At 38.9% G+C, this 14,375-nt stretch overlaps 1 protein-coding gene across 5 annotated transcripts in view; it reads right to left on the reverse strand.

The window, feature by feature from the left end:
- The window catches only part of RYR2 (ryanodine receptor 2), a 455,131-nt gene that overhangs the window by 310,182 nt on the left and 130,574 nt on the right, over window positions 1-14,375 (reverse strand). For all 5 annotated transcript variants that reach the window (XM_075043205.1, XM_075043203.1, XM_075043202.1 and 2 more), the window contains exon 3: window positions 11,862-11,966. In XM_075043205.1, the coding sequence (XP_074899306.1) occupies window positions 11,862-11,966 (105 nt within the window). The remainder of the gene's footprint in view (window positions 1-11,861; window positions 11,967-14,375) is intronic.

The following is a 14,375-nucleotide window of genomic DNA, read 5'->3' on the forward strand; positions in this document are numbered from 1 at the left end:
AAAATAGTCTGCTGCTAAAAGACCTACATATACACTAGGTTACCTCAATTTCCAACATCAAATAATCAGCACTAAAAAAATTGTGAAAAAAAAATGGTTTCCAAATTTGTCCCTGTCCTTCTTCTCTGTATGTACTGTTATCTTCTGTGACTCATCCCAATGTTTTTTAAATAGAAACTTCTTTCAAGAAAAGTAAGTGTTCTGCATATTTATCAACAGACTCTCGGCTTCCAAAGGCTGCTTCAGGAGTGGAAGCTGCGTGTACTGCCATAATTACAAGCACATGCACGCCATCAGCAGTACCTGCACAAACAAGCATTAAGCACAAAAATCATATACAATAATACAGGACTTCATAAGCCAAATTAATGAGGTCTAAAGCAGATGACAAAACCCAACCTAACAGAAGTCAGGGTTACTGGTAGCAGCCTGAATGCCCCCTGTTCTTTTCAAGTTTCTCTGCTTTGCTCTGCCTATTTCAAAGTACACTCTTTCCACAAGGAAAAGTAAGGAGTGAGCTTTTGCTACCATCACATGAAAAAGGAAAACAAAGTCTGATCTATTTATGACAGAGAGAATGACAATTATTTGGAGGACTAAAGGGGAACTAACTGTCTAACCAGCAAACACTGGAAAAGGTTGCGGCCTAGGCAGAAAAAGGAGACTGCTAGGGAAAAGGAAGACAATCTTCAGAGCCCAGCAACTATCACATGTTTATCAAAAAGCCATTTATGGATCAAGATCAAAGGCCTTACAAAAGCAATGAATGAGGGGATAATACCTCCTCTTCTCACTCACCATGTTGACAGTACTCTAAAAGCACAGGTTTCAATTTTAATTTCAAAACTAAAGGACAGATACCTACAAAGAGCGTGTGTGTGTGTGTGTGTGTGTGTGTGTGTGTGTGTACACATATGTATATTTAACAGGCATGCTTTTGAAGTGGAAGGCCTCGATCCAGACTGCCTGCAGGAACTCAGCAGGAGCCAGCCGAGATCCTGTAGAGACTCCAAAATGGAGCCTGCTGGTGTGGGACCCGCTACCCGTCACGGAGACAAGAGGCGGCTCGGCGGGCTGGCAGCACCGGCAGCCACCACCGGCCGGCAGCTCCCTTCCCAGCCGCGGCTGCCTGGGAGCCTGCAGTCCCGGCCCTTGCTGGGACAAGGCCCTGGCCGCAGAATGGCAGCTCAAAAGCTCAAAACTAAAATCCAGGTTTAGGAAAGGCTGGGTGATCCTGACGCACAGCGAGGCAAGATCTTGGTTTATAGTTCCCGTCGAGTTCTGAGCTCATCCCAAGCCCTGCAGCCCTGCTGCTCTGAGGTGAGCTTGGCTGAGGTGGATGATCCTGCCATTCAAAAAGGTGGGACAGCGCTCCTGTGAAGAGCCGGGGTTCACGGCCTCTGCCGCGCTCACAGGTCCCAGCCTGGGCTATAAATCAGGCACCTGGAGCCCCGAGGCAGAATCTCACCTCTGTGAACAGAGCTGCTCCCTGTTCTCAGCCTTCCTCTCTTCACTTGCACCCCTCCTTTCTTTCACTTCCCTTCTCCCCGTCCCCAACTCAAGGGTTGTTGCCATCCTCATAAGTAAATTAAAAATGGTAATTCTCTATGATGAGAGAGAAACGAAAACCAAATCTGCCTGTTAACTTTAGACCTGGAATAGTGTAACTCTCACACAACAGTAGCCCTTAAATACTTAAAATAGACCAATGCACTCACCTGCTTGGAAGGCTTTGATTTTACTACTGTTACTGAAACAAAATGTTTGATGGCTCTCTGACACGACCTTCCAAAGCCAGAAACCATACCTTCTCAGTGAATCAACACTACCACAGTCACTAAGGAATGGCTGGGCATCAAAAGAAATAATTTTTCCACAGACAAATAGTTGTTTGGTGTGAAATAACACATGTTCTCACCAGACCTGACATTTTTGTAAGATAATGTAGATTCATTCAGTGATGTAGCTACCATGGATTCAAATTTCTTATTGCCATGGGGAGATGCAGTTAGATACATGCAGATGTATCCTCATGCTTATAGTACCTATCCAGACCTGTTGAGTGACAATGTTCAGCGACAGCCATCAGGAAACCATGCACGTTGATCACCAATTCCGACACACCACACAAGCAACACAGAGATGAACCCTGCTCCTCCCCCAAACTAAATTCCTTCCCATTTCCTGTTCAGGACAGAAATCTAGTCTGTTCAGTCCTACTCGGTCTCACAATCGTAGCTCTATCTCTACTTTTCTTCTAAATGCTTTCATGTTGCTGCCGTTGAAATGTTACCCCTTTGGGGAGGACTATTCACATCCACACTTGAACAATACAGAAGTCAATGATGCATATACAGCATCATTTGCATCAAAAGCACCCCAAGGTGTCGAACCCCACAAGATAAGGAGAGTTAGAAACACAACTGCATTAAGAAAATCTTGACTGAATTTCAAGATTAGGGTGGTTTGGGTTTTTTTTAATTACCAGCAAAGGTGTTGGCACGGTACCTCCTGGAGGATCAGCACACTGAACACATTTCAAGAGGAAGAATCCCCTGTGCAACCTTCCAGCTGCAGCTGCTTTGAGGTCCTACTGAGCTGCCTGATAGCAGACCGCTTTCTTGTTAGGCAGTACTGCACACACCATTAACATTTTCCAAGCTCCCAGCTTGTATAGCACTGCTATGCATTTCCTACACTGATAGCATTTTGCATCAGCCATCTATATATTCTTTAGACCTGCTATTATAAGCCACTAAGATGAGACAAAGGATCCCTCTGGTTTTGAAATTTTGCATCCACCTAGCCGAATACTACAGAAAACTATCCCTACAAGAAGCCATTATAACACAAATGTAGATTTGGAGAATTTTCATATATATTATGAGATGTTTACATAGAGTTACAAACAATCTGTTTAAAAATATTGTATAATTATTCTTTCCATTCTCAATATAATTGTAAAACTATAACTTTCATTTTTGCCAAGTTAATTTAATGTAAACTCTTGGGCTTTACAAATAATTCGGATTACAGCTGTGTGCATTGCAAAAGAAGAAGAAAATACAATGTTTGAGTACCACACTATGCAGGCCTTGCCTCAGCTGTGAGATTAATGTAAAGTTGCACTTTAGACAGTCAGTAATAGGAGAGCTGTAACGGACAAGAATTGGATATGATCATGAACAATTCATATTTTGAAACACTTTTTACTAAGCTAAAGTATCGAGTTTTTGTATTTTCAAAAGAATTATGCTAATTTTTACCAAAAAAAGTTAACAAGATTAAGGCAAACAATAAAAAGACAGTGACAAAAGTCACTTATGCAAGCTTAATTTCAGTCCATTCCTGTCACTGTCTTACGACACAGCCTTCCACATGTCCATTCCCTTTTCAACATCAACTCTGCCGCATTCGACATGTAGAAGAGAAGGCGGTCACTTACTGTTTTATTTCATCCCAGCTCCATCTGCAACCATTGTACTGAATACTGATAAAAATACCTCTTCTAAAGACATAATTATTAGATGCATCAATTTTATGATGTTCACTACTGTAATGCTAATCTTACAAATATTAACTCTATTTTCATAATACCCCAGATGACATATCAATACATTTAAAGAGTAGCTGTCGTCAGCTACAGTGCTCAACACCTGCAAAAATCAGTCCTGAGGTATGAAGACATACAAAACCAGAAAAAATACAACTAGCAATCACTGCTTAGCTTACCGATTGTAACTGCTTAGCTGGACTGACCTTGTTTAAAAACTCAGTGTATTAATAGCTTTGGAGGACAATCCAGTAGCATTAAGAAAACGAATGGTTTAAGAGACTATCATCTCGGCTTTACATAGGACTGCATAGCAAAACTGAGACTCTTCAGCATTCCGGACAGCATTTGATTGTGAGGATTTGGGGGGTTTTATCTTTTTATCTTGTATTTTGCCTAAATACCATTTAGTATATAATTTCCAACCATTGCAACAAATTATTTTTGTGGTTCTAAAGACAAATTTAACTGTACCATTTTCACTTTCTCTGTGCTTAAATTTAATTTAAAAAAAAAAAAACAACTACAAAAAAAACTAAAAAAAAAAAAGAAAAAGAAAACCCAACTCTTCCTGGACTTAACAGGGAATCTTTACTGAATGGCATCAGTATGTCGCCATCTTTTATGTTAACTAGCTACAGGTTATAGATGGCAAGGGCATAATACTTATGGAATTGACCGGTAAAAAGCAGAGAAACAGACAATCCGCTTATTGTCTCATTCAAGCTAAAAGCTCCCCAGCACACCTTGAGTCCCTCATCCTAATCTCCCTGCCAACATTTCTCAGCTGTCCTCATGGCAGCTCATTACATCAAAGTGCCAGTTTCGGTGACTTCCACACTGGTCATTTTCAGTAGGTAGCTTTTTGTTCAGCTGTTCTCAGCTTCTTTCCTAGGACCACATGGAATCTGAACCGATTCTTGTTTTAATCCTTGTGTCTAGTCCACTTCGGTGTTGTGCAAAGCTGCAATCTCAGGGAAAGGTGAGGTCATCTTTACCATCTCCCCCTCAAATGCATAGCTTTTCCCTTCCACTTCAATGGCAGAATTGAATTGGCTCTGGTTCTCCCTGAGTGTTCCAAAAACATCATCTTGCACATCAGTTTTCTGCTTTTAACACCAGTGTCCAGCTTCAGACGGGTTTACAGAATACCCAAAACTATCAAACAGAAGCCTACTTCCAGCTCTGAACCTTGATCTCTTTGAGAACAGCCCAAGTGCAATCAAAGAGCAGATCTGAGAAACTCCAGCACGTTCATTTAGCATGAAGTCTTCATGCTGCATTTGTTCTAAGTGCTTGAATGTCTTTACTGAGAAAGAAAATGTGAAATAAGGTACTTTGTCTTTTTTTTTTTTTTCTCCTCTCCCCGCCCCCACGTAGGACCATGCCTCAGGAGTTGACAGTGGCATTGACAAGAGTTTCACATCTTCATTACCAGGAGGACAGGAGAGACCTTCCAAGCACAGAAAATCTCCATGGCATACAGTAGTAGAAAAGCACAGCTGCTGTGCAAATACTGGGAAAAAAATGCAGAAAACTGCACATAGAAGTGTTCAGTAGACAATATGGCAACTAAGATCAATTTGCAGAAAACTAACAAAGGATTTAACCCTACATTTCATTTTGCATAAAAGTAAACATTTCAAGCACATTAAGGCAAATGGGAGCCAATTTTTTTTTCTACGTAATGAAGTCTAGGAAGACAAATAGCAAAAAAGACTTCAAGTTTACTCAGAGTTTTTCAGTCAGAAAGTAAAGAACAAATACAGTGTGATTTCCTGAATAAGAGCTTAAAAACATCTCAATATAAATGATAGAGAGCTCTGCACTACGCTGATGTATTCTAGTACATTGCATATGGTGTCACCCAAAACAGAAATTGTAATTACATATACATTCACTTTCTTGCTACAGATGACACACAAAGAAATCTTTACTTATTTCAGTAGTACATTTTTTCTAGTAAGCAATCAAACAGCTGACACTTGATGTGAAAGGGCACAAAAGCAACTGAGAGAAATACATTTGGTTCCATACAGTATAAGTGAGTTTGGTGCATCTGTCCTGCAAGAGTCATTAAAACACAATTCCAACAAAAGCACATTACACTCCAAGTGCAGCTGATTTTACTAGCGAGCAATGCACGTAGCACGAAGCCTAGCCATTAGCAGAGGAATTGAACTTTCCATCCACTTTGCTGATAAAATTGAAAAAAAAAACCAAACAACCAACCAAACCACCAAACCCCATAGCAGTCTCATACTCTTCCATATATACCTGAACAAAAAAAGCCCATGCACAGGTCTCCTGTTGGCAGAACAAAATACAGATCGGCAAACAGGAGCTCCAGAAGCTCTCACCAGAATAGGCGCCTCTTACTCTATACCCTCCCAAGGAAATGAGATTTTGCCGTGAATGGATGGTACAACAATAAAGTTGGGATGGCTTGGCACTCACTCCTCTTCTGGTAGATCAGAGTGAAAAGAATGCTTTACCACTGCTGACAGAAATAATTAAAGCTGCTGCGAAAGACAGTTTACCAAGAGTTCTCAATCACTCCAATGAAAAGGTGCAGTTAACAACAATCCTTTGCACAGGATACATCATCTCTCATCCACATAAAGATGCACACCATACCAGCCAGTGAAAGCAAGTCACATACCCTGTGTATTTATATGTGTCATATAGATTATTTATCTCGTCTATTCACCAGGGTATGGCATGTAACATACAATCTGGAGTCTTCAAATTTCAGTGGCCTCATTTATGATAATTATCACGGACGACTATAAAAGACATCACAAGGCAAAAGAGTAGTGCGTTATTTATGTCATGAGACTACTGGATATATTTCAGAAAACCCAAGCAAAGCAAGTGTAACTCAATGAATCACAAGCTCTTATTAGTTTCAAAAGAAAAGCAGGTTTTTGTACTAGCCAATATAAAAGATATGTGACTTTGTGCTTGTTCACTTACAGTAGAATGTCCTTTAAATGCCAAGCGAATTTGATTTCCTGCACCTAGTCACTGTACCCAAAACTTTTTATCTCTTTGAAGTAATAAATGCATTACAATAGAATAAAAATTCAAACTAGCCACTTGTTATATAAATAGAGATAGTAGCAGTTTCGAATCCTCAAATTCTCTCTTTAGAAAAAAATCATTTATAATGAAGCATATGAAAAAAATACCTTTGAAATATATTTCAAATAAGAGTTAGTAGGAATAGCCTTTATGAAGGTTACCTTACACTTCATTTTAATTTGCATACCCTCTCGGCAATTCTTTATTTTAATTGCTATTTTTTTTTATGCAGTGTGTTTGCTTGAGGATGATTTCAAAAAACTTTCAGACAAAGGTCTAAATAATTTCCTGAGGCAACTGAGACTAAAAAAATATCTGATGTTTTTCCATATCAAATATGTCTGGATACCTTTTCTTTCAGCAGCTCTAGAACTGTTACACAATAGAAAAGTGACTTGGTGGAGAATTTTGTAGAATCTGGAAAATTCACCTGCATGTCATCAATAGAAACTTAAAGTAGGTAAGCTTGCTCAAAAGTATGCATGCTGGCCCTGATTTTGGCCAAGAAACTGGTAGTAACCAGCATCATCACCTACTTTGCCTGCTATATATCATGGCTGAAATCCACACGCTGGATCTAAAGGTAGCAGTCGTTGTAAGAACTTTTATGCATCATCAGTATCAGCAAGACATGACATACCGAAAATAAGAATTAAGGCAGGCAATCCCTGGATATACAGGCAGGACAGTCTAAGTAGGACATATGGAAATCATTTTCCTTGTTATAAAAGGTGAGACTGGTAATAGCATACTATGTACAGGTCTGTTGTCTAACTTTTATGAAAAAGATGTTTAAAACTCAAAACTGAAAGAAGCCACAAAATTATAAATCCATTTCTCACACCTGAGACCTGGCAACTTCCTTCCCATGTGCCTGTGACACCTCTTCTGAGCAAAAGACAGCAGTGCAGAAGGTACACCAGCACAAGAGCAGTTGATGGTAATGTCAAACAGCCAACTTTGCCTTCCTTTCCTCCTATAGGGATGTAAATTTAGGTCCCTTTCTCCTACCCAATATCTATCACATCTGGAAGAACATATCTACCCTTGTTTCTAATATTGTTTATATTGTCCAGAAATCTCAGAAGTTACTGAATACAAGAGTACTAATGGATAGATGGCCAGGCTTCATTTCCTAAGAAAATTAGGGCAAATTTCCAGGAACTGATTTGACTACGGCATTTCAGCACTTTCACAAGGAGAAAGTACTAAATGGTAGAGCTCTTGAATCTAGCAAAGGAAGATCTGATTAAAAAAAAAAAAAAACAAAAAACCCACAAACAAAACAATGAATAATCAGAGTAAAAAGAATCAGAAGCAGAACACAGTTACAACATCTTCTGGTGATCGTTCCTAAATTATTCTGGAAAGCCATGGATTTGCTTTCTCAGGATCATTCAGTCTGATAAGCTTTAGTGAAAAACAAGGCACTGGGCTCTGAAGAGGGCTCACTGGAAAAATGTAATGACCAGGCTAAGAACAGAAGACCTGAAGGTTTTTTCTGGTCTTAAATGCTTTATAAAAACCTAAGGATTTGCATTTTCATATTTTACCTATTTTTCTAATAATAAAAAGTTACGCTCAAAAACCAAGCCAAAATAATTACTATAATACCTGGGCTGTAGGCCCATTTAGGGCAGAGCAGCCATAATTCTGCTTGCCTAAGAGACTGGGGGCCATACTCTGGGCACACATGTAATGATAGTCTTCATTTATGTGATTATTTACTATTCTCTTTCCACAGGATTCCTCCCTTTTTCCTTCCCTTTTTCTGGTTCATTTCTGGGGATGAACTAACAATAAAAGTAGTACATGCATATAGCACTCAAGTCCCCAGCAAAATCAAAAATTTACCTGTTTAAAATGAAAAGCGTAAATAATGCTGCCTGAACAAACAGAACAGGTTGTGGTTTTATTTTTTTAAACCAAAAGCATACAAGCTATGAATTTCAATGTTTTAATAAACTGCCAGAGCCAAGCATAGTATTTTAACGGGAAATGATAAAACCTCAGAGCACAAAGTAACTACTCAGTGCCTAGGGCTAGAAGAAACCAAGCACTACACACATTCTTTCTTACGAAATTTCACTCATGTTCCACTGTTGCTTTGATACTAGCATTTAGCTGATTCAGGACAGAGAAGTAGGTATACTCAGAGAGATGGATCACTCATGTCACGAAGTATGGAAATACTCATTTTGGGATATTTACACTAAAAAGGTAGGTATTTATTGCAGAGGTAATCTTGCACATTTAGTACATCCTAATAGAGAATTAAAATTAAATCCAGTTAGTGCACATAGTTATTCTTTCTTAAGAACAAGGAAAGCTGTTTATGGTTCTGACTCAAGTCAGCATGAGATTTTGTTCATATTACTCAACCATTTCATTAGTGCTGACTTACCTGTTATATAATAAGAATAGCTATTATATAAACATAGCATTCAAGAGATTACACACCACAAAAAGCAAAGAAGCACAAGGAGACCACTTTTAAACACAGCAGCCTTAATGATTTCTAAAGTAATGAAAATTAATGGAGGACTGAAAAGACGTCTTTTTGCAGGACTCTTTCCATTAGAAAACTGAGGTCATACTGAATCCAGTTTATAGTAACAATCTCTCAAGAAATTGCTATACTTTATTCTCCTAAATGAAAGAAAACACTGTTATTCTAAATAAAAAATTGATGCTGCTCCAGGAAGATAATAGTGCTTCAGATGTATGCACAAAATTACCTCTTCTCATAAAACTTAAAGTAACCACATCAGTCATTAAATGCAACACTCACGTGTTCTAACAGTTACTTCAAATAGGAAGCTGCCTACATAAGTACCTACCCTATGATAAATACCTATAAACACAAAGGAAAACTTTATATATTTTTTCATCAAACCTACATACAGATACCAAATATCAATTCTGTTAATTTATCAGCAAGTACATATTCAATAATTTTAGTATTATCATTATTTGTGGCTTCCAGAGACTTACCAGAAAGAAAAATAATGACACTGACAACAACGTGACCTTGTTCATCTACAAGCAACTATTTTCAAGTTTATTCTCCTCTAATATCAACGTATCAGTATGCAAGAGACACACAGGCGGATTCCTAATGCATTTGCACAGAAGACAGGCAAAATTTGCCATAGACATATATTCATTATTCAGTGAACACCAGCTGTCTGGGTTGGTATACCTGTAGCTCTGTATCTTCTGCTAGTGTTGGGATTTAAAAGATGTTGAGAGCACAGCAAACTACTCCGTAAACATGTAACAGACACAAAATGACCACACTTGGAGACCTTGTTTTATCTTTCTTCTGGGTGTCTCAGAAGACCCCTGAGGACAGAGCACTATACACCAGTACACCTGCCATCAATCACTTTTCTTTAGGCATGGCTATGAGAGCCCAGAACTCTGACCTTCATGGTTATGCACAGAAAACATCAATAATTGTTTCCAGGAAATACCAGATTACCATCAAGCATGGTTCTTCCAGCTTGGATTATGTAGGTCCCATCAGTCACTGTGGCCTACAAAAAGTCTTTTTCTTTTTCTCCTCACGGTCAGTGCAGAAAATAGTCCAGAACTAGTGTAAATGTTCCGCATGAGACCTCTACAAAGCTCTCTTCTTTAGCCTGACCTCTTCCCAGCAGAATCCCCAAGCTCACATTTTCTAACCATTCTGCAGAGAACTTGGTTCTTTATCCCGTGTTTTCTAGATGTGATCTCTGTATTAAGAGTAAATATTCACTTAACAGCTGGCCCCAAGACTCTGCTAAAGACAGCCCAACAGAAAATCTGCCAATTTATGTTATGATCTTTAAAAAGTTTCAATACTTCGTATTTGAAAATTGAATGGGGTTTTTGTTCCCTCTATTCTGCCCTATAGCACTACTTGAACACACACTTCCCTACACTTTCTTTAGTTTCTGCTCCTGCCCACATCTGGTGGGAATAAGCAGCAAGAAAACTGTTGCTCTACTTCACACATATGGCCATACACAGTTATGACTGCACATCCTTGGGTTTGGACTGTGACTTTTGACATTATGTCTATATGTGCCTGTTCTTCTGAATGTATTTATTTTTTTCTCCTGTGGATTTGCTTGGTCTTGGTTTCAGTATTTACAGACTAAGGGAAGAGGGGTACCCATTTAGAAGCATGGATCTGCTTACTCTGGTACAACCTCTTCTCTCAGATGTGCTTTTCATTCTCCTGCTGTTGGAGTTAGTCCTTGGAACAAATTCTCACTGACAGCACGCACTTTGGATCACCTGTGGGACTGCTCCTGGACTTCATTTCCCAAATACCATTTTCAGTCTCAGTGCCTGGCATTTTACGGGACTGACTACTCTATGTTAGTTTAAAGTTTGCTTTCTCAAGGCATTCCCAGAAATATCAGAGGCGTGCCTCTCTCCTGACAGCTTTCTGCAGTGACAGTCTTACAGTTAACCCCTGCGTCTCTTACCTGTGTAACTCCTGGGCCTACAGTCACTCTTCCTCACTTACAGTTTATAGAATTTGAGCTGGAGCATGGCATTCAAACTAACGCTACAGAGTGTATATGGAACACTCAACTACATCATAACAAATCAAATTAATTACACAGCAGAGAATATTAATTACACTACTATGATTTATTGGTAAATACCTATTCGCTAGTCAAACAATTAACATTATTCCTATATCCTTCATCTTCCAGACTGCAAAAATGTGTTAGTTTCCATATTTCTTGTCCACCGAGACTCAATAACATTCTATTTCCAGCTCTAAAGGTGAGTTATAGGACATTTTAGCTCAGGCCACACAGAACAAGTTCATTATTTCCAGAGGAAAACAGCACACATCCCAGTCATTTTAAGACTTGACAGTCTCACTTGATACAGTCAGAAATCCTCAGAAAGCTTAGCTGTTCTGAAGAAATGATCAAGCTTTATATTTCACATTATGAGATCTCATATTAAAACATTTTTGTAGCTCTGTGCTGACCCACAGCACATTGAAATTGTTGGGAATTTACAACTCTGGCAAGCTTCAGTGAAAGCTGCAAGTGTTTAGATTTCTCAAAAATCAAACCATTCCTGTAGCAAAGGAGGAAAGTTAAACATAAGGAATTCATGATGCTATAAGCTTGTGCCAGTCATGAAATCCGTGGTACAGTGGGAAAAAAACTGTCGTATTTTGCAAGATGAAAAATAGTATTTAATAACTTACCCCTTCTGCCTTTTCTTCTGTGTTAGCCAGCATTTCCTGGAGGGCCCGTACTGACAGAGACTGCTCCAGCACAAAGGTGCAGATGGACAAATCAGGTGGAACATTCTAGGTGAAAGAAAAACAGGAGATCACATTAGCGACAGATGTGCTGAACAGCACTTCCAATGCTGCTATTTTCCCTCACTCTCCATGAATCTGAAAGACCTACTATATCCTTGAGGCTATGAAAGCCAGCCACATACTGGGCTGCAACAGGTAAGGCTTAGCCAGCAAGCAAAGGGAAGCAATTCTTCCCCTCTGCTCAGCATTTGCAAGCTGACACCTGGGGTACTGGGTCCCCCTCTCGATAAAAGAAATAAACCAATAAACTGCATCAGGTTCAGCAGAGGATCACCATGGCTGTCGGGGCTGGTGCACTCACCCTGTGTGGCTGGGGGACCTGAGCTCGATCAGCCTGGATGGAGGAGAGAGGGGACAGGGGGATCTGACAATTCTCTTTACAAATCTAGGGGTGATTACAGGGAAAATGGAAGCAGACTCTTCTTGGAGGTGCTCCTTGAAAGGAACAGAAGCAGCAATTCAAGTTGTACCAAAGAAAATTACAATTAGATATTAGGAAGAAAAATTCACCCTGGGAGTAGAAAACGGTCAAAGGCTGCCAAGCAAAGCAGTGCAATCCCTGCTTGGAGATTAGCATATGGAACATATGTCTTAGACATTATGCTCAGATTGTGGGGGGAACAAAATGCAGCCTTTAGGCTACTGGTAGTAGCCAGACCTTATCCTTACGATGGTCTCCAGGTCAAGAAGAATTTTCTGCAGCAGAAATATTAGACACTGAGTATCAAGGCCAAGCCAGTAGCTTCTCAGCCTTGCAGGGCAGTATGCTTCACCGTGTTCTGTTCTAAGTGGGATAAAACTAGACTCGTATAAAAATAAATATTTAACTTGTCATGATTGACAAAAAATCATCGAGTTATTGAAAAGCCAATTTTCCAGGCTATCATAAAAATTGATAATAAAATTGAAACAGGTTTGTAATAGCAATGTCTCGATTACAAAGTAGCAAAGTAAAATCAGATTTTATGTTGGGATCTTTTCTTCTGTTAATAGAATAATATGCAACTCCTACACACCTTTTCTTGCCTCCAGAAATTCTTTCATGTTCCTTCTCTTTTTCTCTTCATGTTAGTAGCATATTTTAGTTTAGGAATACTTTTACTGACTATTGGAAATCGATTTTTTACACGATGAATGCTTTTACTGCTAAAGCTGTAAAAACTGCACATTTATTCAAAGTGTGTACAGTTTCAAGTTGCCTCTTCCAAGGCCTCAAACATTAAATTGTAAAAGGTAGTTGCAAAACCATTTCATTCCCTCTTTTTCAAAAGTTAGTTTACTCAGAATACCTCACACTCTTAATAGCTTATTAAATTGCTGTTCATCAAGTCTGTTTATTAACTAATAGATCTTTCATTACCTTCCATTATTTATATTTCAATGAAATTAATGTAAAATGGTATTTTAAATTAAAGTTTTAGCCAGATCAAAAAGCATTAAATAGCATCCCATTTTGCATGGGATTTTGACTGACTTTTATGCAATGATAATATTTTTAAGCCAACACTTAGAATCAGGCCTCTACTTACTTGTCAGTCTTCTTGTTACCATTTTTCTTTTCTAGTTACTCAGACACTACAACAGTCCTCTTCATGCTAGTATTAGGCCAACAGACAACTAATTAGATTCTCTTCAAAACATCCTTGTAATGCAAGTACTACCATAAGCCCTTATTTCATAAAGCAGGAAAGAGAGCACTCAAACATTGCGGATTGCAAGCTGTGGTTTCTGCCCAGTAAACATGAGTGAAATTTTCCATTCTAGAAAGCCTCACAGAAACGAATTGCCTGACAGTCCAGCTTGCCCTCAATTCTCCCCAGTGAAGACTGACTAACAAACGAGTCTGAACAAAACAGAAAAAGATGCTCCATATACTGTGTTCAGAAATGAGCCAAGGCTACATTTTCTATATCTGTCTGGTTATAAGCAAACATATACATATAAGCAAATGAAGTCTCCATATCAATGTTCCCACTGCTATTACTGTTATTTAAAGCAAGATTTTTGCTCACAGAATATGTCTCACACATACAATTTTGTGACCTATCAAAATTTTTTAGTACTAAACCTACACTGCAAGGCTATACACTCTAAAATACAGAAAATCCTGCATCATTTCAGGGAATGTTCAAGACAACATAACTAGAACACTCCTCCTTCATCAGTTCCATTCTCCTTTACGTTCAGGACAGACACGAGCATTTTCTTCCCTCCCCATTAAAACTGAGGAATGAAGTCCCAATGAACATTTTTAAGCTATTCTCGTAGCAGGTGAGTAAGGCACACTTTGACCAGCCAGAGAGTAATAAAGGAGAACTGTATGAGATCGTCTCGCTTTAATTAAGTGAAAGAGGCACCTTCTTCTTACAGTCTAGCAAAATGTTAGAATCAGTT

This window comes from Buteo buteo, chromosome 12 (genome assembly GCF_964188355.1).
Source record: "Buteo buteo chromosome 12, bButBut1.hap1.1, whole genome shotgun sequence".
NCBI lineage: Eukaryota > Metazoa > Chordata > Aves > Accipitriformes > Accipitridae > Buteo > Buteo buteo.